The sequence below is a fragment of the Hippocampus comes genome, unplaced genomic scaffold (assembly GCF_001891065.2).
Source record: "Hippocampus comes isolate QL1 unplaced genomic scaffold, H_comes_QL1_v1.1 scaffold526, whole genome shotgun sequence".
In the NCBI taxonomy this organism is placed as follows: domain Eukaryota; kingdom Metazoa; phylum Chordata; class Actinopteri; order Syngnathiformes; family Syngnathidae; genus Hippocampus; species Hippocampus comes.
The window spans coordinates 404,953-429,148 of NW_017806233.1; the positions used below are offsets into that span (position 1 = coordinate 404,953).

Here is a 24,196-nt window from a genome sequence, read left to right on the forward strand (position 1 = left end):
ATAATAGCTGCGGCACTCGGAAGCCGCTTCCCTTCCTGCTGATTTTTTTTTTTTCCTGCTCCGAGTCGGACCCCCTAAGACTGGAGCAGCCTTGCATCAATGAGGTGGACGGGGGATCCCATATTACACTTAAATGAAAGAGCAGGGCAATGGCAAAGGACATGGGGGGGACGCCGCAGGGAGGTGGGAAGGTAATTTTAACCCAGGAAAGATTTACATTTGTGCGTATCTCCCTGACACGTAATACACCTCGCAGGCCAAATATTTAGCTGAAACGTATGCAAACAGAATATGAATGAAGCCTAAACATACATATTTGGCTCAATGTGTGCTTCTCTGCTTGGAGCTTCAGGTACATATTTTCAGTTTGAGGAGGCAAAGAAACACATGCAGACCAACACTGCCCTCTGGAGCCGATGTCCATAGCGTCTTAATTTCCTGTGGGTGTCAGGGGCCAGCGTTCAAATACTTTTGTCGACCTCCAGGGCTGCCAAAGCAGTGGTAAACTGAATTTTCAGGGAAAATATCCCTCTTTGCATAAAACTCCAGTTTGAACAACCTCTGATCCGCAAGCATTAGAAGGATGTCAGGAAGTTCTGGGCAACATGCCTGTACATCTAATAAATGTTTTTTGACAGCAAGAGATTGATTGCCATAGAATTTACTGTATATTAGGATGATTTCAAATGGGAATAATTGCTAATACAAATTGAACAACTGTACCAATATGTGTGTCCATGTACCTGTATTCCTGAGGCGTGGTGGAGCTCTGGCCGCTTGGACCAGCAGCAGGTCAGAGAAGAAGCTCCTCCGGTCTCCTTCGCCCGGAGGGTGCAGCGTGACCACCTCCCCGTAGGCCTTCTGGAACATACTCCTGACCTAATTAAAAAAAAAAAAAAAAAAAAAGTCACTCATTTTTAAAGACAACACAATTCAAACAGTTACATTACAATTGGTCGCTGCTGTGCTTGGGAGTTGAGGGCTGCACCCTCTGGAAAGCTTTTTTGCTGACAGAGCCGTTTCTTCCTCTTTCGTTTTCTCATCAATCCTTTCTCTTATCTCTTGACGCGTTTGAATGGCCTCTCTGTCTTTCTGGAATCTTTCCTCGGACGAGAGTGGGTAATCATTTTTAAAAACGGCAGAGAAATGGGGGTAAATTTGAGGGGAATGATGTAGCTCAGCAGAGGAAAGTGAGTGATGATGCTGACTATTGCTCATAGTGATAAAGTCTACAGGGTGCGGACGCGCGGAGGTGGTGAATAATACATGACTGTTGTAATTTAACACCTGTTCTACTGGCGTGACACCAGTGATATCTGGATTAATACAGAGCGTAAGAATCTGAAAGTCATCATGAGTAATGCTGGACTATTGTACTTTCAGAATGGCGGAGACTCAGCAAAGGAGGTTGCATTCCGTTTATAGAAAAAAAAAAATTGGATGGAGGGTCAGGGAGTGAGATACTTCTGAATTGGATTGGATTCCGCAAATGGAGTATGATAAAGACACAGTGGTAATCCTACAAAATGCTGTCTGATGGATTATCCGCAAAAATAAAGGAGGAGGAGATAATCTTCTGCACGGTTCGCATTGGGATCCGACAAAATTGTGGAATCAGCGTCGTAATGTAAAATCGGCTCTGACTGTGGCTATCACAGACATCCCACAAAATGGCCGCATCAGAGTTTTAACAGAAGAGCGGGTGCATGTCCGACCGTGCCTTTCATGCAACCCAAGGGTCAACTAGACTCACTTCATAACAAGCAGCACGTTGGCAAATAGTGAACAATTCTTCTTCTTCGTCCACTGCCTTAATGGCAACCGAATGCATGTTGCTGTGCTGTCACCCTATAATCCACAGATTGGACACAAAACAGTGCAGCAACACATCTAGACAGACAATAAAACAGCACTCACCGTGAAAGTACGCTTATGCTCTAAGAATTACAAATATTTGATGAGCTGGAGCCTTCTCGATGAAAAGTATATTCTTCAGTTTGTTTTATATTGCCTCCAGGTGGCAAAGGCCCACATACTAAAAACACCAGCACAATGACCATTCAATTGACGCAGTGACAAAAACGTTTCAATTAAAATCTGTCATACCTTTTTTTCATAATGTGCGATACTATGAAGTGCTATTTTTCCTTATGAAAGGCCGGAACGGATTGTTAGCATTTCATTTGATTACAAATACAAGAGTTTTGCGTTACGAGGGTCGTCACAACAATTTAAAGGCATCTCAAGGAAGGCACCACTGTAGTATACAACTTGAAAGAATAAAAATTGTGTCAAGGGTTCACATCACTCAATGATTGTAGAATCCCCTTCCACACAGGTGTCATCTCCTGATACTTCCAAGTCGACCTGGCACGATCTATTCCCAAATATGCATTGACACGCCTCTCAAGAGAAATTCTGTGCAATTCATTGTTGTCTGGTAAATCTTGCCAGGTTCTCACCTCTTCAGAAAGCTGCGAGTACAATGTCTCCGCGGTGGCGAGGACAAGGACGGGGCAGAAGGAGGGCACATCCAGCAGCAGGGAGAGGAAGGTGCTCTTCAGCGTGTCGCTCACAGTCTCCCACCACTCTGAGATGTGCGGGACAAACACCACGCTGGGGACGCTGCGGCAGGCCTCGCGGAAAACCTGAAAAGTTAGGTGAAATAAATATGGATTTAACATGGAATTTTCTTGCTCGGGCGTGCGTTACCTGAGCACAGGATTCCTCTGGCGTCTTGGCGGTGGTGGAGTATAGGGTGGGCAAGTCCAGGCGGTGCACTGGCAGCTTGTCCAGGTGGTGCAGCAAGGCAGGGGCCAGGTGGGAACTCTGACCCGAGCCCGGGGATCCAGCCAGGAGCAGACGGGGCCGGTAGGCTGTGGGTTGCTGGTGGGGGGAACTGCAAGGAGTCAAAACCACTTTCATCAATTGGGGCTGTTAAGGGGAAGATCGTTATGAACGGGTAGATGGCACTCTTCGAAAATCACCGCTGTCCATTGAGACAAATGCATACAGTCAACCCCTGCTATTGGTGGGGTGAAGGAAGGCATCCTGGCACGAACAGTGGAAAAAAAAATGGGTGGATGTTTTGTCTGTTCAACTTGGGACTCACAAAGAGCAATGGATCAAGGGCCTGCGCATGGTGGGGTCTGAGGATGCCGAGGGACTGATGGGGCACACGGCAGGCTGAACTTCGTAGATGGAAGTGGCATTGTCGTCGTCATCGTCGTCGCTGTACGCATCCTCTTCGAGGAGTTGATTGTCACCGCCCACTACACATAAAAATAAATACATTAAAAAATAGAATGGCCTAACTGGTCTGTTTGCATAATTTTTTTTTTTTTTTTTAAAATTTAATGGCAAAAACCTGCCTACCTTGCATGTCCCTGTCGGCACACTGAGCATGAGGGAAGACTCTACGGAGAGCAGTGAGCACCAAAGAGAAGGCACCGGCCAGCAGGGGCCTGAGGACGGGCGACAGTGCTCGCCCTGGGGGAGCCAGGGCCCTCTGCGAGGCCGGCACGATAGCCCTCATGGCCCGACAGAAGTCAGTAGGCCCCAGCACAATGGAGGCCACGTCCAGCTTTAGCTTGACACTGCTGCCGTAGATCTGGGGGTAGCGGCGGCGCGGGGGCCCCAACACACGCGCATGGCACTCTTCGAAAATCACCGCTGTCCATTGAGACAAATGCATACAGTCAACCCCTGCTATTGGTGGGGTGAAGGAAGGCATCCTGGCACGAACAGTGGAAAAAAAAATGGGTGGATGTTTTGTCTGTTCAACTTGGGACTCACAAAGAGCAATGGATCAAGGGCCTGCGCATGGTGGGGTCTGAGGATGCCGAGGGACTGATGGGGCACACGGCAGGCTGAACTTCGTAGATGGAAGTGGCATTGTCGTCGTCATCGTCGTCGCTGTACGCATCCTCTTCGAGGAGTTGATTGTCACCGCCCACTACACATAAAAATAAATACATTAAAAAATAGAATGGCCTAACTGGTCTGTTTGCATAATTTTTTTTTTTTTTTTTAAATGTTAATGGCAAAAACCTGCCTACCTTGCATGTCCCTGTCGGCACACTGAGCATGAGGGAAGACTCTACGGAGAGCAGTGAGCACCAAAGAGAAGGCACCGGCCAGCAGGGGCCTGAGGACGGGCGACAGTGCTCGCCCTGGGGGAGCCAGGGCCCTCTGCGAGGCCGGCACGATAGCCCTCATGGCCCGACAGAAGTCAGTAGGCCCCAGCACAATGGAGGCCACGTCCAGCTTTAGCTTGACACTGCTGCCGTAGATCTGGGGGTAGCGGCGGCGCAGTGCCACCAACGCCGCCTCAGTGCAAAGTGCTTTGATGTCGGCGCCACAGTAACCTGCAACGGGAATAAACTATTTCATAATTGTTCTGATACTGACAATAATTATTCCCCAAAAAAGTTTAGAGGTCTTTTGTGTTTTTTTTCTATGGTGCCACCTTTAACACTTTAAAAGGGGATTAGGCTGATATAACATGGAGATTTGCATTATGTGGTGACAAAAGCCAAAAAGCAGTGCACTTGTTAATTGAAAACATTAACAGTCCGCTCCTTTTGCCGCTTGTAGGACACTTAAAACATTCCCTGCATAGATAAATTTGATCATCCATGGAAGAGTGGAATTTTTTTTTCTATATTATTTTCGATGGTGAAGGAAGAGATTACATGAATGATTTTAGGGGGTTTCTTACCGACACATTTTTCTGCTAGTTCATCTACAAATGGCTCAGACAATTTGGGGCTCCAGTCCCGTGTGTGGATCTGCAAGATGTGCTTTCTGGCCTTCACAAAAGATTAAAAAAAAAATTAAAAAAAAAAGAATTAGATCAAATACATACCTTCAAGTAACACCACCATGACTACTTAATCTGAATGAAACACATGAAAGACACACTTTTGAAATCTGATTATAAGGATGCAACTCACATGAGCGACTTGAGCCTGCCAGCGACCTGGTAATACGTGTACATTTCAACATCCTCTTGCAGTAATAAGATAAAATATTCCCTTTGGTGTTTAACCTCATAATGCCTTGTCCTCCTGCACTGTTAAAATGTTTGTCCATTTGGTTGTGCCTCTCTGATCTATTTTTCATGTGGCCAGGTGTAAGGATAGGTGTTTGGCACCTTCTTGGGAGAATATATCATGAGTATGCAAAACATTTTTTTTAAAGCTACAAGCAGTGGTTACATAAGATTTTTCAGGTATTCTCTGTATATTTTTTGCCACAACAAAGGCAATGAGGAATAAGTACAAAGCAAAGCGAGAAGCGAAATGTCTTTGGTAGCCATCAGTAGTTAAGAAGAGGTGGCTGGTATGTTGAGTAAGACGACCAGGATTTAAAAAAAAAAAAAAAAAAAAAAAAAAACAAACGCAACAATGACAGTTTCATCACACGTGAAACACTCAGAGGATTGCTCAAGCTCTTATTTAACAGCCAACAGCGGCACCAGGATCGGAGGTTAGCTACGCCGCTGCCAAAGTGAGCCCCTTGCGTCACCCGCGGAGCACTCCACTTTGATGGGCAGACATCAAGAAGCAAAGTACTCGCTATTGTGAACATGAGGCTTTTCATCATCTTTCATCACACTGGATTGGGGGGGGCCCAACTTGGCCAAGGTTTCAGCATTGTGCGATTCAGGCGGCTGAACTGATTTTCAAAATGTCCACAAGGCCCTTTATTTGCTCGAGAGCCTTGTTTAAAAAGTTGTTACAAGCTCGCTGGCGTAACAGTCTGCAATGTTAAGATCGGGGATCACCAATCTTGATTCTTGAGAGCATGAGAGAGGAATGTTAAAAAAAATGTACAGGAAATCACGTCTTGATTTTTTTTAAACAAATTATTTCTGAAAATGGGTGGCCAGTAAGTACTGGGCAGCTAGCAAATGGGCAGCCAGCAAATGTTACTTTTAATACTTTGTAGTGTAGCCTCGGTTGGCAATGTTTTGCTTTTTGGTGTCGTTTTCTTGTCAAATCTAAATAACTGTGCAAGATTAAATATGACTAAAATGATCTCAACTCTGCAAGTAGCGCCGGGCCTTAGTTCAATGTTGTGCTGTGACTGGTCAGCCCATGACTCATTCACAAGAAACACGCCCTTCAAAACAGACAAATTTCTGCGAGGCTCAAAACAGAGTATGTAAAATGAATAAAAGAAATGTAAATTTCTTGATCCACAGGATATTTTGACAAAAACATGTCACCGACATGTTTAATTAAGATACATGGGTTGGACGTATTTTAAATTGAGTGAAAACATGGACACTATGTTTCCTTTTAAGGATGAGAGGACACCCAGTGCAAAAACGCAAGAGCGATTCTTAATCACCCGATGCCTCCATTTGTCCTTTTATTGCCCTTATTAATTACTTACTGTTGTGAAGTGGTTGCCACCAGAGAGATGAAGACATTTTCAGCAGGTTATAACTGGCATCAAATTCCAACTCTTTTTGCAAACAGCATCTCTCACCGTCCTGTCGGGCAGGTTGAACAGAAACTCCCGATCGAAACGGCCAGGCCTCCGCAGTGCCGGGTCGATCGAGTCAAGTCTGTTGGTAGCACCAATGACCACTATCTCCCCGCGGCTGTCCAGGCCATCCATCAAGGCCAACAGAGTGGACACAATGGAACTTTAAAACAAATAAATTATGCAAAGGCTGGATTTACACTGCAGTTCCACATTCATTTTTTACATATACAGTAATCCCTCGTTTATCGCGGTTAATGGGGACCAAAACCACCCGCGATAAATTAACATAAACAGGAAAAAATATTTTTTTTTTCAGTCCGCAAAAAGTCCGCAAATGGTCCACGAGAAGCTGCAAAACAACAGCGAGTCACATAGAGCAACTTAATATGTACATAGATAGTTTTGTTTGTACACTTATGACTATGGGTGGGTAATAAAGCTTCAATACTATATCATATTGCCAATAACTCGTGTATAGTGGGCAGCGACTGCCAAAGTTTCACTTTTGATTTCTGTCAAGACATCCCAATAATGTCGTTTTACCTGTGAATCTGGTCTTGCCTACTGGAGCGAACCGGAGCCAATCCATCAATCTCGTCAAAGAAGATAATGGACGGCCTCATCATGTACGCCTTATCAGAAGTAATCATAAACAACATTTAAGATCCTCAACTCTCTATTATGTAATAATAATTATTATTATATAATAATTAACAAAATGTGACTTGCCTGGTCAAAGAGGAGGCGCAGCTGGCGCTCCGATTCGCCAACCCACTTGCTGAGGCAGTCGGCCCCTTTGCGCATAAAGAAGGAAACCTTGCGCTCACCCTGGCTGCACTCGTTGGCCAGCGCCCGGGCCACCAATGTTTTTCCAGTCCCTGGCGGCCCGTAAAATAAACACCCCCTGTGGAGAGGACATTATTCGGCAGAGCATTATTATGGAAAATCTCAAATGTGACCATTTTCTAAGATATTTGGAGAAATTAAGTTTTGGAAATAGTCATATTTTCAGACAGTTAGTAATTTCTTAACTTTACCTCTGGATAAATAATGCAGTTATCTTCCTGTAAATACACTGTAGGACAACACAAATTTACGGCAAGACTTCAACTGACCGTGGAGGTTGAATCTTGAATCTCTCAAAGACCTCCGGATAGAGAAGCGGGAACACCACCATCTCCTTCAAGGACTGAATGTGATTCCCGAGGCCACCCACTTGGTCGAATCGCACCTGAAAATAAGGGCCTGACTTTTACAAGATGATAACCACCGGGAACAAAGCACTCTCATGTGGGACATGATTTGTCTCACTGAGGTGTCGAGGTTCATGGGGTCCACATCAGCCAGGCTGGCCCCCACTTTGGTCCTATCACGCAGGACCCCACTCGCCAGGTCCTCCGCTGTCAAGTTCATGGGCAAACATCTGCAAGATAGACAAGGGCAGTAGTCGGGGGGAGTTTTAATTTTTCTGACAATTAATTAAACATGCCTCGGGTCAAAATTACCCTAAACTATAGGGTCAATGGAACTAATAAAATCTATAAACAATGTTCATTAGATACTTAAATGCCCACAGAATATTGTGTTCTGTGACAATTTAAACACAAAATATACAGTGAAAAATGAGGGGAAAAAATGCATCTCATCACCTGTTTCTGGCCCGAGTCATGCTTTTGCTTTTCCTTCTCTCAAAGCACTCCTCATCAGAGGACGAGGTTGTGTCACTGCTGTGGATGGCATGTTTCTTTATCCTAATTTAAAAGAAAAAAAAAAAGTAAGACATTTTTTTTAAATAAGTGAACAAAATCATTAATTTTGCACTACTCACCGTATATGGCTTCTCCTTGCTGGTGATCTGTGAGTGTCAAAAAGTGTGGGGTTGCTTTGCTTCCGGTTCACTGGCTCTGAGGACATGAAAAGATATTACCAGTTGCCACTTGCCGTGGAAAGGAAAAAAAAAAAAAAAAAAGACATGAAAAGCACGTCGGTTACCAATCGGGGGAGCCTCGTATCTCTGCACAGTCTTGCGCTGTCTCAAGTTGTACGGCCTGTCGTTCCCCTCCCCTGCTTCCTCTGCTTCATCCCCTTCGTCGTCTTCATCCTCGGCATCCTCCTCCTCTTCCTCCCCATGAGATTCTGCACGTTTTCAAACATTTTCCCGCCGTGATTCGCCTGAGACAAAGAGCTGCCCACGCGAGTCAGCAACTCACCTTCCGTGCCCTCCTCCTCTTCCTCCTGCGTTTTACTCAAGGCTTTGTGATGCGCAGGCAGGCTGAACGTGTTGCGGCGCATCGACTTCCTCCGCTTCACCCGAGAGTACATGTCCATGTTTTCCTGAAAGAAAATCAGATCACAGTGAGCAAGTGTTTGTTGTGGAACTTCAGGGGGAAAAGGCTGGCTTTTCTTCCCGGTACCTCCTCTGTGTCTCTGGTCCACATACGGAGGCGCTCCACTTCGCGGTTCTGCCTGATGCTGCTGATGTTGTCCATCTCCTGAAGGACGGCCTCAGCGGTGCTAGATAATGATCCGATAGATTGAAGGCTAGTACGAGGGGGATGCTTGGAGGCGTTAAGACAAAAAAACGCCTTTAGGCACTTGTGAATTGGAAGGCTTCAAAGTAGCTTGGACCAAAATGTTGGAAGTTAGTCAAAAAAATAAAATTGTTCGACAGGATTGATATCAGTCTAGCTCTAGTTATCAGTCCAGTTTTGTTGCTATCGCTCCAATTAACATTCATTTTTTCTGTCAGTCCAATATACCTGTCCGCTATCGTGTATCCCCAAATAAATGAGTTTTAAAAAATCCTGCCATTTTGCATTTTACAGTACCTACTTGCTATTTCCACTAGCAAACCCAAGTGCTATTTCTAGGAGCTGGTCAGTTTGGGTTCCGAGTGTGCCAAACCGATAACACTGTAGGTTGACTCATTTGTAATTCTTCAACATACAGGCAGAAATTCACAACATTAAAACCTAGAGGAAAGCTTTCAATGTTGCATGGTTCCACCGTTTCCTCCACCGTGCAATTAAACAGTAAAAGACTGGCCGCTTCAAACTGTGACGAGTAATACCAAGCCTGCACAGTGCAATTCTATGTCTGGATTTGGACGTGGGGTGGTATAGCGCCTGCCTGCTCACCTGTTGACCAGCTGGTCAAACAGCAGGCTCTGGTTGAGGTGTTCAAACTGGCTCTTCCTCAGCTCCACGTGACCGTTCATGCGTGAGTGGTCACCCTGGCCCAACTCCTCTTTTCGATGGCCCATATGGCCTGCGGCATAAACGTAAATAAATAAATTAAATAAGGAATTCAATCTGTGTCGTAATTTCTTGAGGTTTAGCGCCCTGTATAACATTACCGTGCCCATTTTGCATGATACGCGATGACAACCTAGAAGTGAAAAACACAGGATTTGATTTCAGGTTGGCTGCACTAATTTTATGGTACACAACTCGCAAAACGTTAGGGACATTGTGCTTTTGGGTGGAATTTCAGGATGAAAAGAAAATACACTAGAACCTTTACAGGTGAACTTAATTTAACTTCTAAACCTTTGAATGAAGCAGTTCTGTACGTTCTACATAACTTACTGTCATCTGCTAAAGAGCTGAACGGCATCATTCACAAATCACAACAGGTGTTTGATCCATGAGCCAATACAGTTCCTTGTTCAAAATAAATGAATATTGAAACAGTCCTTTTCATCAGCATTAAATTGGGTTCTTCCGTGAAGATTCGTTTCACCCTGAAATTTCACCGTAAATACGATGATCACCCAAGACAACATTTAGCAAGCCGACCTGGTGCGGTAGGTGGGAATGTCCCAGCTAACCCTCTGGCCTTTGGTCTGGGGTGAGGGGGACGTGTCGCTAGAACTGGGTTCCGACGTCATCTGCCTGTGGGGCCGCTTCGCAGGCGGGCTGAGCTGTGCACTGCTCACATCACTGCTCATCTCCTTCTGGTCCAGCAAAAAATGACGGTAAAACAGGACCATTGCTTGTGAGCAAACGACTCTCGTCTCAAGTTTAAAGAGTACCTTCATTGTGCAATGCATCATTGGGTAACGGAGAGCAGAAACTGTGCTGTTTTTGAACATTGAAGAGAGCACTGTTTAAAATTAGTTCAACTCCACTTTTCCTCACCAACATAACAGTACATGGTGTGGTGCAGACTATGTCCACAATATGCTTTCTTTTTTCTGTCCTTTTTCTCAGGATTACCCCCCAGACGTTTCTATATTTTGGAATTTTTGTCATTAATTTTGACTGCCGTTTTTTTCAGGCAGCATTGTAATTCGATTCTTACAATAAAGCCATTTTATGTTCGTATGGTCAAGAGTAACCTATCCTATAGGTGTGTAAAAGGTTGTGTACTCGCACCTTTCTTCCAAGTGCTTCTGGGAAATGTCACTCAGACATGAAAGTTTCGAAACAAAACAGTATCTGACGAGGCCCGATGTCTGTCTACACATATGTATGTCGCTCTTTCTTTAGGATGTTTTGTTGACAGAGCTGAAGATAAAGTTTTGTACCAGTAATAGATTTTTTTCCATTCTCTCTCCACCCTTTTCTGTTACTCTCTCTTGAAGATGTGATAACTCAGGAAATGTGATTTGCTATTGCAGTTTTTTTCCCCCATTGTTCTGTCTCTCTTGCGTGTGTGTGGTTTTTTTTGGTCTCTTTCCCTTTATGTCTGTACAGCATGTCTCTGTAAAGTGCCAAGTAAATTGTGACACAAAAAAGGCTGCTGTCAGTCGAGCTTTAACGTCACACAAAGGAACTAAAGCTCCACCGCATTCTATTGCTCAAATTTACCAGCACAAACTAAAAAGCGTTTGTTGTCTAATAAAAGGTAACGCATAGTATTAACGCCGTAAAGTTCACCAAGTTCAGACTTGCCTTATAGAGAACGTGAGCCAGTCAACTGTTGTGAACCCTTCCCCCACAACAAGGCTACACCGTTGGGCTAGCCTTAGCTCCAGCCCCAGTCGAGCTTTAACCCACTCAAAAAAGTGTGAAATACTTCCACGAAGTGGACACACGTTTGCTGTGATAGCTTTCTGTCAGACGCCGTGGTGGGCTTCACCTGAGGGGGCTTAAAACAAGCTGGCGAACGCGAGGCGAGTCGCCCAGCTCCAACTGCCAAACACAAAGAGAACTCAACTTGAAGCTAGCAGCTAACGCGGCTAGCCTCCGCTTTGAACGCTTTTAATGCTGCTCGTCGTAAATGACAAGACATACGAAGCCCAGTATTAAGGTGTTCGGTTGTGTGCGAGCGTGGCCCGACGGGTGTCAAGCCTGGTGGCGTTGTCATTTCACTGGGGGACGATGCCCCCCGAAGTGTGAGCATCTCCTTCCAAGGCCAAGGCTACAGCTACGATTAGCGGCAGCTGTGTTAGCACACCGGGGGGGAAAAAAGAGGAAATTAGCTTACATGCTCGTCTGTGTTCCGCTCGCTCCTCGACGACGAGCGGGTCCTGGAGGAGATAAAGTGGCCACTGCCCGGCCGCGAGCTTTTCCGTGTGTTCACCATGTTTAATCTCACTCAAAGGGCTCCAAAACCGGCTCCAAACACTGGCTCAAAGAGCACAGCACCGAGACGCCATTCCTCTCTCTCTCTCTCTCACTCGCTCTCGCTCTTCCTCGCTCTCTCTCCCCCTCGCTCTCTCTCCCTCTTGTGTTGGTTCTCGATCTCTCTTCCCTTGTTTCTGTCCGTACACCGTGTTTCTCTTTGTGATGTCAAGTGGTTACGTTTGGAAGTTGTGTAATTATTATGGCCCCTGTATAGTGGAAAAAAAGTGTAAACTAGACAAAACACAGAGCAGTGGCGTGCAAAGGAAGGGCAGGATCCACCTGAGGTCCCCCCCTTCCAACTAAAAATTCCATGTAGCATCCGCAATGAAGAGGACACACAAGGAGATGTCTATTTATCGAAACCAAGCTTCAAATACTTCGAGCCCATCGGTGTCAAACTCAGGTCCTGGAGGGCCGCTGTCCTGCATGTTTTCCAAGTCTTCCTGTTGCAACACACCTGATTAAAATGATCAGATCATCAGCAAGCTCTACGGAAGCCTGACATTGAACCTGTTCATTTGAATGAGGTGTGTTGCAACGGGGAGACTTGCAAAACATGCAGGACAGCGGCCCTCCAGAATCTAGCCTAAGACCCCCCCACCCTTCCCTTGATCAAGACTGATCAAGTGTATAAGGGGCACCATAAGCATGCATTCGCTTCTTGTCATTTGTTGTGAACAATGCTGCCAAATTGGAATGATTAAAAATTCAGCAAATATGTAAGACGATGTTTCAAAATCATGAAATATTTCTGTGGGTGTTTCCATTGAATCCCGGTGAATGAACACTGCTCAACTTTCAATGAAGCACCACTTTTATAACCCGGAATTCATTTAATTTGAACATGTGCAGTGGTTGCACATAATTAAAATGTGGTAACCATTGTGTATTTTTGTTATTTTTAATTCCCAGGCATGTCACAGCAGAAGAGGGTAGTGGCTGACTTTTTCAAGCCGCAACTCAAGAAGTTTTATCATGGTTTAACATTAAACAGATTTCTTTCATTGTTTTTTTTACTTTGTTTTGTGTCTTTTGTCGTCTCCCTTTGTGGACATTATGTCTCTCTTTTGGACAATGTGGTCATAACTCTCGTTCGGATGATGTCAATTGAAGATTCAGTTTTGTAATTATTTACTATTTATTCTTACAGGCAATTGCTTTTTCCCCCATACCTGGGTATTATTATTATTATTATTATTATTATTATTATTATTATTATTATTATTATTATTATATGTTGTGTTATCTATCAACCGTCATAACCAGATTTTTTACTTTTTTCAAACAATTATATGATACAAATGTTTGCTTCATCTCCGGGAATAATTTTTTTTATGAGGTATGAACAATCGAACAGAAACGAAACTTATTACGACACTAACCGCCAATTTATGGTGGGGGTGTTGACGTCAGAGAGCTGCTGCCGTAAACCGGTGTAGTAGCTCGCTGCAGATGTTTTAGCCGCAGATTAGTCCTTATAACACAGAGACCGGTAAATTATTCATTTACCTAAATTACCTCATTTTGAATCTTGTTTTGTTAATCTTCGTAAAATCATTACAGTGCTAGGTTAATTTTGTTACGTCACTCGCGCTCACAATCGTTTTTAATGATGGCCGACGACGGTTGTCAATAATAACATTACACTTTTAGAAATATTCATCGTTGAGTAGTGTTAAATTGAGAAAAACACACAAGATAAATTATGCCCTGAATTACTCAAATGTTTTGTAAATTGCCTTCTATGAAATGTGCTTGCCTTGCATGACTTGTTTTTGTTTTCAGATGGACAAGACGACATGATACACAATGACACTGAGAATGATGACATTTGGTAAGGAGAATGCTTGCTCTCGTGAAATTACAACACAATAAAATAGAGCACCAGTCCAAAGTGTGAAAACTCTTTCTTATACTGTTGAGTGTAAACGTGCCTTAAAGTGATACCTTATGTGTCCAACATATCACACAATAATGTCCCTAAAGTGTAAGAATACTTTTTTTTTTTCCAAAATAAAATATTGTGCTGAACAGGGTTGCCAGCGATGACAACGAAGAGGAGGCGCCGATGAAGTGCAGCTTCTCTGTAGAAGACCTCCTGGACGAGGTGGAGAAGATCTGTAATGATACCTCGGGAACGTCCAAGGTCAGGAATGAATGAATTAAGTAATTATTGAATATGTATTCAATATAATCATGCAGCGATTAAGGACTACACACATATCAAGAATAATTGAGTTCTTTCTGAAAAAATATGACAACATGCTGGTAAGATTGGAACTTTTTGCACTATGTCGTAAAATGATTACTTAATTTTCATATCTTTACCCTGGTACTGCAATGCTTTTTCTTCATTTTTTACCAGGTGGAGATGGTGGTGCGCCTCTGGAAGGACGGCTTCACCATTAACGACCAGGAGTTCCGTAGCTATTCGGTCCCTGCAAACCAGGACTTCTTGGATGCCATCAAAAGGGGGTGAGTTTTATTTTTAGCTCAATATGTAACGATAGCCTCAAGTGAATATTATCATCAGTGTCGCGATTTTTAATGCAGGGAACTTCCGTCGGAGTGGGAGAGCCGAGCAGAGGAGGAGGAACTGGAGGTCAACGTGGAGGATTTGACCGAGGAAGAGTACGTTCCCAGGAAGAAGGTTTTTCATCCTTTCAGCGGGCGAGGATACCGGCTCGGCAGGTGAGTGGGGTCTTGACCGAAAATAGTGAGATTGCAGGAAATAATAATTCAGATTGCCGACAGCCTTGTGGTCACTTTTAGTTGTACTGGATTTGATTTGATGTGGATTTTTATTGAAATACTTTCAGTCAGGTTTGATCACGGTCCCCTGAAAACCTTTTTGAAAATAGTGCTATTAAATGAATGATACAGTTTGAAATATGAAAAACATAGTAGAATTCAGTTGTATTATTTTTTAATCTGAATAAGAATAAGCAGTTGCTATTCTACTGCCTGCCACAAGATGTCACTCAAATCCAAGCAACCAAAGCCGGTCATGGTGCCCCCCTGATGAGGTGCAAAACGGCTCTGGTTTAATTTTGTCCTCCGCCTGCCCTCATCATCGGTTATTAAAGATAAAGATTTAAACTGATGCATGCTTAATCTCTGGATTGTGTCGGTGCCGCAGCGTGGCGCCCCGAGTGGTGGCCCGCTCGCCATCGGTGCATGAGGACGGCGAATCTCCCCCCATCCCCATGGTAACCCTGGACCACGCCCTGCCCGTCACCTCTCTGCAGCTGTGGTTGGCCGACGGCCGCAGGCTGGTGCAGCGCTTCAACCTATCGCATCGGTGCGTAGTCACATCGCCAAACAAACAAAAAAAACAACAAAAAAACATGTTAATCTGCTTTCTATCTCCAAATGACGAAAAAGATTTCTGCTAGTTTGGATTACGTAATGCTGGTCTGGCGCGCAAATCATAATCTGAGATAGAGTGTGTCTATCAAATCCCACCGGGGGGGATGGGTTGCGTAACCCCCAATGCAACGTTTATGTAATGGGGGCGAGGAGCTCAAGGATGGAGAGAGCCTGCCGCTGACCTTGACCAGCCTCCTGTGTGAGCAGGAGACCACCGATGCTCATGAATAATGGAAATTCCCCCTTGCTTGAATGAGGAGAAAGCATCGAACGAGTCACCCCACCCCCCACCCCGTAAGAAATAATGCAACTAAAAATCCAAATTGTGCAGATTTACATTTGCCCTGCATTGGCCTCCAACATGTAACTGTTGCAACCTTTCACCCCTTAACTCCCGTCTTCCCCTGCTCAGGATCGGAGACGTCCACGACTTTGTATCACGCTGCCAGAGGAGCTGCCCGCCCTTCGTCCTGACCACGTCGCTTCCCGTGCGGGAACTCCTCGACAAAGAGCTGAGCCTCGAAGCAGCGGACTTGGCCAACGCTGTCATTGTTCAGCGGCCCCTCAACACGCATGCCCCCTTTGCGCCATAATCCACCTGTCCCTTTTCATCTTACATCCAAAAATGGCATAAAGCACCACCAAAACAAAAACAAAAAAAAGTCTTCCTAAACTGTGATCGACAATTTTATGCACTCTTTCAAAGCCGACACTGCTTGCATGTCGAGGTTTGTTTGCCTTGGTTTTTTTTTTGTTTGTTTTTTTACATCGACTCATTTTTGAATGTATCATGTTATGTGCCTGCATCATTTCCAATTCAATTACATGTATTAAAAAAAACTAAGGTTCTTTTGCATATATTTCTTTATTTTCCCCTCCCAAGCAACATTCTACCATTTACTTCTTTTCTCATAGCATTGATTTAGTTCAGAAATAGAGCAAAGTATAATTAGCACAATAATTTGTCACATGGTAGTAGGCAGTACTCGTCCCTAAAAGGTGATCTCCATGCCATGATACCACTAACAAAGCAGAATGCCGAATGCTTCATACGTCGCGGTACTGCCGGAATAAAAAAATGATGTGGGAAAAATGTGGCCAGTTTCTTCTCACAAGGCACACGCCTCGCGGAGGCTGAATCACTGCCTCTGACATGAAGCCAAACCTCATTGGTAGCATTCCACCTGCCGCTACTTAATTACAGGTATCAGGTACCACTGACGTGAGCCAGAATGTTGGCGTCTGTGGATTGTCTGGCCGCATCAATGCTGGATTCTCAAACACAGGTAGGGAGGGAATTTATACTGTGTCATGTATGCCTGGCGTTATTTAGTAGCTAGTATTTTGAAAGGGGGTTTTTGGACTTCCGGGCTTCCATCTTGTGCAAGCGGCTCCGTGGAAATGTGATTGTCATGTTGAGAGCCATCAGGGACGGCTGCTGGTTCCAACTGGTTCCATTGATGCTTCACCATGAATCACACAAGGAGGTTAAAGGGAGGTTAACATGACATACACCACAAAATAGGGCTGTGTACTAAGTTCATCCAAGTTAGCAGCTCTTCTATCAAACTGAAATTTCAGTAAAAAATTGCTGATTTACGTTTTTAATTATTCTATAGTCTACTTTCCATATCAAGCAAATGTGTGTCAAAAACGGATGCTGCTTCAAATTCAAACCGAATCAATATTTATTAGATCACATACACAGTTGTAAAAAGTATAATGCATAGTGAATTGGCTGGAACAATATTGAAATGATTATTTCAACGCTATATTTTTTTAGTGTGCGTGCGTGCGTGCGAATGTATGAATGAGTGTTGCAGTACACCATGACGGTCGCGCGGGGTCGCCTCAGCAATGTACCGACAGTTGACTGTTTCTTTTTTACGCCCCCCCTCCGCGAACCCACACACACACACACACATACACACTCATACACACTCATACACTCATACACACACTCGTGTCTCTTCGTCCGTGTGTGGTTCTTGTCCGCAGTCTCCTTCTCATCCCGCCCGGCCGCCGACACTGCGCTCCCGGCGCACACTCCCATCAACCCGCCGCTGTACGGAGCTCTCCTCTTTTCCACTAACAGCAGGTAAGACAACATATGAGCCTAGTGTTTATTCACATCTTATTTTGGGGAGGATATATTGCGTGTTTTATATAAAATGTATACATTATTAATGTATATTGCCAGAAATAGTAACACACGGGATGAGCGTTGCATGCCGTTTGCACTCAGCGGACAAAGCACTAGGTACACTTCATTCACAAACTAGTGAGGAAATTATACTTAAAAATATAATGAGCATCAATTAGACTGTTTATTATGATCAGCCATCTTTTTAATATTTTTGGTCATTTAGCTACATTGTGGTATTAAAATGCTTATCAGATCATCCGCCAATACACATTTCTTATTATTGTCCTTTTCTGAGGAGAAAACTAGTCATCTTCATGTTACCATAATATGCCATATTAAAAGTGTTGTGTTTTGTTGCATTTAAATGCACAGGAATCTGAGGAGGTGATCCATTTCTTTTAATGAGCTCATCGACAGGACAGGAATGTGTTTGTTGTCGTTACGGTTTCCATCCGAGCTAAATAAGACCAAAATACCATAAATTGATATTATATTACCACATATACAGATGTTGAGAATATAATAAAACTACCAATGTACAAAGAAAAACAAAATCAGCATTGAGTAGTTATATCTCAAATCAACTTTGATAATCTCTTTCTCTCGCTCTCTCTCTCTCTCTCTCTCTTATATATATATATATGTGTGTGTGTGTGTATAGAGGTATATATATATATATATATATATATATATATATATATATATATATTTTTTTTTTTTTTTTCCTTTATTTTTTGGAAAATGTGTATGTAATATAATATTGTCAAATTCATACCAAATACCAAAAAACACCATTATTATCTTTACAAAGGCAGATGTAAGGATGATATGTACCTAATAAAGTCAGTGGTTTGTGTTGACCATTTAAGTGTGTGGTAGTGTGTATTCCATTTTGGAATTCGGTGCACAGATGTGCGTCAGCATTCCTGAGCTTGCATGTTGTGCACACTTGTTATTGACTATATGTCTATGTCTATTTTGTGTTTTGTCTGTGTGTGTGTGTGTGTGTGTGTGTGTGTGTGTGTGTGTGTGTGTGTGTGTGTGTCGTCCCCCGGTCTGGCCTCCCCGTTCCAGTGCACAGCATTATGTGAATGGCGGCAGAAAGCGTCCGAGTTGTCCAGGAGGAGCAGGAGGAGGAAGAGGAAGAGGCGGCGCAGTCAGATCTCCCGCCACGCAGTCAGAGCCACATTCAATTCCCGCCCCGCCTTTTGGCGCACACCCGCAGCCTCAGCCACACGCACTTTGGCGCGGCCTCACAGAAAAAGCGCACCTGCCGCCTCACCCACAGCCTCTCTGCCATGGCCCGCGGGGAGAATGGCACCCAGGGGGGGCTGGTTACAGCAGGAAAGATGCTCAAGCCCACTGAGACGCTGTTAGATGCCAAAGTCCCTCAGCAGGTAAGACCAAACACACATAATATACAACTCCCCTACCCCCCACACCCCACCCCCCAAAAAATCCATGACCTACAAAGAATTGGTTGGTGATATTAGTGTTGACACATGTGCTGAGCGATGCAGTTTTTCTTTTCTCGTGAATAACATGAGGCGGGACATCCTGTTTATCCCCTTTGATGCTGGTGGGAGAGTTGAGAAGGAAGGAATAATAAAGACTTTGGAAAAGATTGATAGAAAAGTTCACGGCATATTTTTGCACATCATCAGTGGCGTGGAGCCAGCAAAAACACTTTGATTTCCTCTCCAATTAGCTGTAATTGCAGCGAGAGCCTCAGCCTTTACTTACCTCTGACCCCACTAGTCTTGCGATGGAATAATTACACGCCTCCGTCCTGGTAATTGTCGCTCCTTCATGTTTTGACAGGGCGGCGGTAATAACAGCATCTCACTCTGAGATGTGGTCGCTTTGGTGTTTTTTGGGGCTTTGAATCGCACGGTTGCTTTTATTCAGCACTTAAAGTTGGCCTCAATTTCAACGGTCGACTGGAAACGATGCATTGTTAGCATAATCACCGGTTCAACAATGGAAAATCAAAGCCTTGTGACTCTTCCGTAAAAATGTTTCGCCGCATCGCTTTCGACCTGACACCATTATTGTTTCAGTCTTTACGCTCATCTGCCGAAATGCAACATTGTCATATGCACACGAAATATATCAACATGGAAAAGAGAGACCAAAACAACGGTTTCAAAAATGATCGCGTTTGCCTAAACAACATACTCAGTCACTCTCAATCTGCAAAAATGAAAGCCCTTCACATTTTTGACAATATCACAAAATAATGACTCCTCATTACGAACCGAACCGTTGAATACAAAAAAAGATCATGCGCATGATTGTGCCTCTCGTAACCACACAGAGGCATCTTTGGATTCGTTACTCATCATTTCATCACTGATTTTCTGGGAATTCTAAGTTGGGGGTGTCGAGAAAAAAAAAAAAATCACCATTCATTATTCAAAGTGACGCATGGTGGAAGTATTGTTGAAAATAGAAACCCAGGAGGAAGGAAATTGCATCAAACTTGACTTGAAATGTTAAAGTTAAATGAATGACTAATTGTGACTCCTAAAATTAGTGTACAAAGGTTTGGGACATTGTCACTCGTAATCATTACGAATTGTTTTGTAATGTCAACTAATCTAAGGGTAGCCTTGGACTTAAGCGCAGCGTGTACTAATCATAGGGAGCAAAGTGGAACGTTTACTGTTCCCTGAATGCCTTCTTCTAACAAAAAATAAAAATAAACAGAGCAAACAGAATAAATCAATAAACACTTCACCGCCTTGTTATTTACATGGTGACTTTCCACACCCTCATCATTTTTACTTCTGCAACCTCAGCCCGACCTGAACAGCCCGACACTTTTAAACCTTTAAATACGGATGCTGGGCACTTGCTGGTGAAACCAAATTTCCCAAATCAGAGGCACGCTCGCCTCCCAAAAGTCTGCTTGCCATTTTTTCCCTCCTCACAAATAGAATATGCTAATTGCACGCTCCTGTAGCGGACTGTATGTGACTGTAAACTTGTGAGGCCTCTCCAAACTGTGAAAAGTGGAAAGTAAATCCCTCAATCTGGATTGATTGGCATATTTGGTTGGCGATTTACCAAATTATCAAAAAATGTTAAAATTATTGACATTTTTTTTCTTCTCCCTTTCCTGGTTAGACCGACTTGAGTCAAAAGCTATCGGTGTGCAACAAGCTGTGTTTCGCCATCGGCGGCGTCCCCAAAGAGGTTGCCGCCAGCGCCACCGCCTTCTTCCTGCAGATTTACCTGCTGGACGTTGCCCAGGTGCGCCATAATAATGCCAGCGTAACATCTTTAAAATAGCCTTACCGTACCAATAAAAATGTCTGTCCCACACAGATCAACGCCTTCCAGGCCTCTATGGTGCTATTTATCGGAAAAGCCTGGGGAGCTGTGGTGGATCCTGTGGTGGGCTTCTTCATCAACAAGACCAAGTGGACCAGGATTGGTCGACTGATGCCTTGGTGAGCCCCTCCCGCACCCTCCGATCCATGGAACCTATGTTTGCATCACCACACACAAACAGGATGACTCCAAATAATTTGGGTCGTATAAATAATACTAAATATATAAAATCAGAAAAAAATAAGAATGTGGCAAGAATATAATTAAATCATTCATACTGCAAAGGAACAGCACCAACAGGAAGTCAAAAATTTAGTTGAAAATTCCAGCTGCTTTCTTGTGAGTTGTTTTTTTTTTGGGGGGGGGGGCGTCAACAAAAACCCTCCGCTTGTGGCTAATGGCATTTTAATTGTGCTTTTCCCGACGCGCCCTGCACCGAGCTGCTGTGTTTACGTAACGCTTCATTTCAACTTTGGGCAACATCCACCACCACCACCGGAGCCTTTTTTTTTTTGGGCTCTTTGGCATCCTGGATTTCCTTGCGCCAAGCTTTTACTGCCGTGATGGACTTAAGAAGTGGGCTGTTCTGTGTAAAGCAGCTGATGTAAATACACAGACACACTTTAATGCTGCTTGTGCCTTGTGTATTGTCGATCACACACATATACTGTGTAAGCAGATCGGGTTTGGAAGACGTCCAAGTAAGAGCAGACTGAGGCCCAGTTTAACCACCTTGGCTGATTCTGGAGAATGTGGGCGAGTTTGTTTCTGGAGTCTGCTGCGGTTCACGCGGCATCTTTTGATACGCCGGGTTTGACGAGTTTGTCCTTATTTTGCCTCACTGGTTGACGGACATCTTGTCAGGCAGAAAGTGCATTTCCGCCCCATCTCGCTCGTCCTGTCAACCAGCAGCCGTAAATAGACAAACGAAACACAAAACAAGTGTAAAAAGGAATGAACCACTGTTTTTGGTGCGCCACCATGCAGCTATTTGCTTAATGCTAACAAACAACAGAAAATGCCATAGACAGGCGAACAAATAGTATCTATCGATGTGTCAGTATTGTGTTTTAAGGAACAGATACTTGAACACAAACGGTGCATCAACACATGTAGACAGACAGTTTAACAGTACTCACAGGCATATGTTCTTGATCCAATTTCATGGTTACTTCTGCCCGACTGTATTATACTTCCCCCTGGTGGCCAGGTTGTACACACCAGATGGACGAGTTAATCATCCTCCGCATTCAGTTGAATTATTTACATTCTAATTATGTTATTCCTGTGTGTTTTAAGTATAGTGTTAAAGTGTGCTATTTTTGCTGGAGTGACGAGGTTGGAATGGATGAATGGTATTTCTATTCCGTTAATGACGAAGTTTCTCAAAAGGCACCGCTGCGTTTGATTTGTTCCCATTCTTAGTTGTCATGAAGTCAACAACAAAGATTCTTTGAAATACCAAGAAGTAAAAGTTCTAAATGAGGTCTAGCCTCCAGTAGCACTTATGTTACCTTTAGATCCCCTCTGTTCCTTTGCGCCTCATCCAATTAACTCATTTTAAATAAGCCAAATGACAACCATGATTGTCTTCTTATCAGCTCGATGCCGTGCAGGTAGCGAGTCTTTTGTGCATCACCTTGCAGCACATTTTCCATTCACGCATTCCATGGACTCCCCATCCAACCCTTCTCGTCATCCCCTCCCTTAATAGTGCAGCACCAGCGTTGTACGTCATCTTTTGTTATTGCAAACAATCAGGAGGACAGCCGCGCAACGCAGCCGGACGCTACCAGAAACCACTCGGGCTCTCACTCTTCATTATTCCTGTTTGTGCTTCATTGGGTCAGAGGTTGTTTGTTGTTGTTGTTGATTTTTTTTGGGGGGTGGGGGTGGGGCACAGTCAAATACCGTCCCTTTTTCTGTCCTTTCAAAAATGTAGCTGGTCCCGGTTCATAAAATGGAAAAAATGTTTTAAAAAAATGTTTGCCACGAATGGGCTCAATGCAAATGTATGAGTTGGCTCAATGCAAATGTATGTATTATACAACAAGGTTTAAGCAGACGGCTTAATTTAACTTAGTAAAGTGACCCGATTCTGAGGTTACATAATGGCGTAAAGCAGACACAGTTTGATTGACAGCTGTGGTTCAAATGGCATCTCAAACCCCCCTACCCCTGTCCTGCAGGATGCTGGGCTGTACGCCGTTCCTGGTGGTGTCCTACTTCTACCTCTGGTACGTGCCCCCCTTCGCTACCGGGAGGTTCGTGTGGTACCTTGGCTTCTACTGCCTCTACCAGACCCTCATCACAGTGAGTACCATGCTCGCTACATGAACCATTTAGACCGCCACAAACGTATTGTACGTGTACCGTCCCAAACTGCAAACATTTTTTTGACAAGGGTAAAGAAAAAAAAGCGCAACTGTTGGGTAAAATGCCATCCCACTGGTCTTGTCACACAGACAAGGGTACCCCTTCACTGACAAGGGTGCCACCCCACTGACAGGCGTACTTTGATCCCAAATGCCATTTGCACTCCCATTCGCTGACGCAAACGTCACTCGCCACGTCAAGCTCCGCCTTTGAAAGCCACACGCATTCAGAGTCAGAAATACGACAGTGTAGAAGTTGAGAATTCCGACTCCGTGTGGACAAAAAAATAATACCTGCACCTCACATGCATAGTTTGTCGATGTTGTTATGAAATAATCTAAATCCATCACTATTCAATTAATCGATGCGACAATCGGCAGATAAAATACTGACAAGGGTACAACCCCCACTGACAAAATCACAACCCCGCTTTTGATGTCCCATTTTATACTCAACCACTCACGTGCAAATGTCAATTTTCAGTTGAAGGTGAAAGTTAATAGGAGGAGTAATCACATCTGGGAATCACCCTCGTCGTCAGACTTTCGAGCCCGCGGGCTTTTGGGGCGCTGCCCTTCCCCTCAAAGGGAAAGTGGAGCTATTCCTGGCGCCTTTTGTCATCACCCTCCATTCATCTCTGTTTGGCCTGTAATAGCATGCCGCGCTATCTAAGTATACAGTTGTAAAATATATACTGCTTCATGCTGTTTGCGGATCATCAGAATGAAATAGCATGCTGTGATGGATATAGTTTGAAATCAACAGGGCTCTTATGCTGACATTTAAAAATATAAAAGCGCCTATTGTAAGTCCAGAATAACTGATTGAGAATCAATTGAAAATGAACTGACCTTGATCCGACATCGTGTGTGTGTGTGTGTGTGTGTGTGTGGGGGGGGGG

At 44.0% G+C, this 24,196-nt stretch overlaps 3 protein-coding genes across 6 annotated transcripts in view; 2 read left to right on the forward strand and 1 right to left on the reverse strand.

Annotated features, from left to right (window-relative positions):
• The window catches only part of atad2b (ATPase family AAA domain containing 2B), a 42,669-nt gene extending 30,318 nt beyond the window's left edge, over positions 1 to 12,351 (reverse strand). For 2 of the 3 annotated variants that reach the window (XM_019856466.1, XM_019856465.1), the window contains exons 1-20: positions 11,929 to 12,350; positions 10,296 to 10,453; positions 9,854 to 9,885; positions 9,636 to 9,765; positions 8,913 to 9,012; positions 8,709 to 8,832; positions 8,491 to 8,634; positions 8,327 to 8,402; positions 8,148 to 8,249; positions 7,810 to 7,921; positions 7,614 to 7,729; positions 7,228 to 7,402; positions 7,042 to 7,130; positions 6,499 to 6,658; positions 4,721 to 4,811; positions 4,059 to 4,367; positions 3,796 to 3,955; positions 2,713 to 2,899; positions 2,463 to 2,648; positions 744 to 879 (exon numbers count right to left, since the gene is read on the reverse strand). In XM_019856466.1, the coding sequence (XP_019712025.1) occupies positions 744 to 879; positions 2,463 to 2,648; positions 2,713 to 2,899; positions 3,796 to 3,955; positions 4,059 to 4,367; positions 4,721 to 4,811; positions 6,499 to 6,658; positions 7,042 to 7,130; positions 7,228 to 7,402; positions 7,614 to 7,729; positions 7,810 to 7,921; positions 8,148 to 8,249; positions 8,327 to 8,402; positions 8,491 to 8,634; positions 8,709 to 8,832; positions 8,913 to 9,012; positions 9,636 to 9,765; positions 9,854 to 9,885; positions 10,296 to 10,453; positions 11,929 to 12,027 (2,686 nt within the window). In that variant the 5' untranslated portion in view covers positions 12,028 to 12,350. Of the gene's footprint in view, positions 1 to 743; positions 880 to 2,462; positions 2,649 to 2,712; positions 2,900 to 3,795; positions 3,956 to 4,058; positions 4,368 to 4,720; positions 4,812 to 6,498; positions 6,659 to 7,041; positions 7,131 to 7,227; positions 7,403 to 7,613; positions 7,730 to 7,809; positions 7,922 to 8,147; positions 8,250 to 8,326; positions 8,403 to 8,490; positions 8,635 to 8,708; positions 8,833 to 8,912; positions 9,013 to 9,635; positions 9,766 to 9,853; positions 9,886 to 10,295; positions 10,454 to 11,928 lie in introns of all 3 variants that reach the window. The other variant, XM_019856467.1, reaches the window with a different exon arrangement.
• A 1,103-nt stretch (positions 12,352 to 13,454) lies between these two features.
• On the forward strand, positions 13,455 to 16,285 carry ubxn2a (UBX domain protein 2A). Its single transcript, XM_019856471.1, has 7 exons — positions 13,455 to 13,560; positions 13,854 to 13,902; positions 14,103 to 14,214; positions 14,434 to 14,543; positions 14,622 to 14,759; positions 15,208 to 15,369; positions 15,850 to 16,285. Exons 2-7 carry the CDS (start codon positions 13,868 to 13,870, stop codon positions 16,028 to 16,030), a joined length of 738 nt encoding a protein of 245 aa, XP_019712030.1. The 5' UTR covers positions 13,455 to 13,560; positions 13,854 to 13,867; the 3' UTR covers positions 16,031 to 16,285.
• A 350-nt stretch (positions 16,286 to 16,635) lies between these two features.
• Positions 16,636 to 24,196, forward strand: part of mfsd2b (MFSD2 lysolipid transporter B, sphingolipid) — a 12,858-nt gene continuing 5,297 nt past the window's right edge. Inside the window, exons 1-6 of one of the 2 annotated variants that reach the window (XM_019856468.1) lie at positions 16,636 to 16,723; positions 17,436 to 17,535; positions 18,658 to 18,980; positions 20,713 to 20,838; positions 20,914 to 21,038; positions 23,109 to 23,232. In XM_019856468.1, coding sequence (XP_019712027.1) covers positions 18,675 to 18,980; positions 20,713 to 20,838; positions 20,914 to 21,038; positions 23,109 to 23,232 — 681 coding nt within the window. In that variant the 5' untranslated portion in view covers positions 16,636 to 16,723; positions 17,436 to 17,535; positions 18,658 to 18,674. The other variant, XM_019856470.1, reaches the window with a different exon arrangement.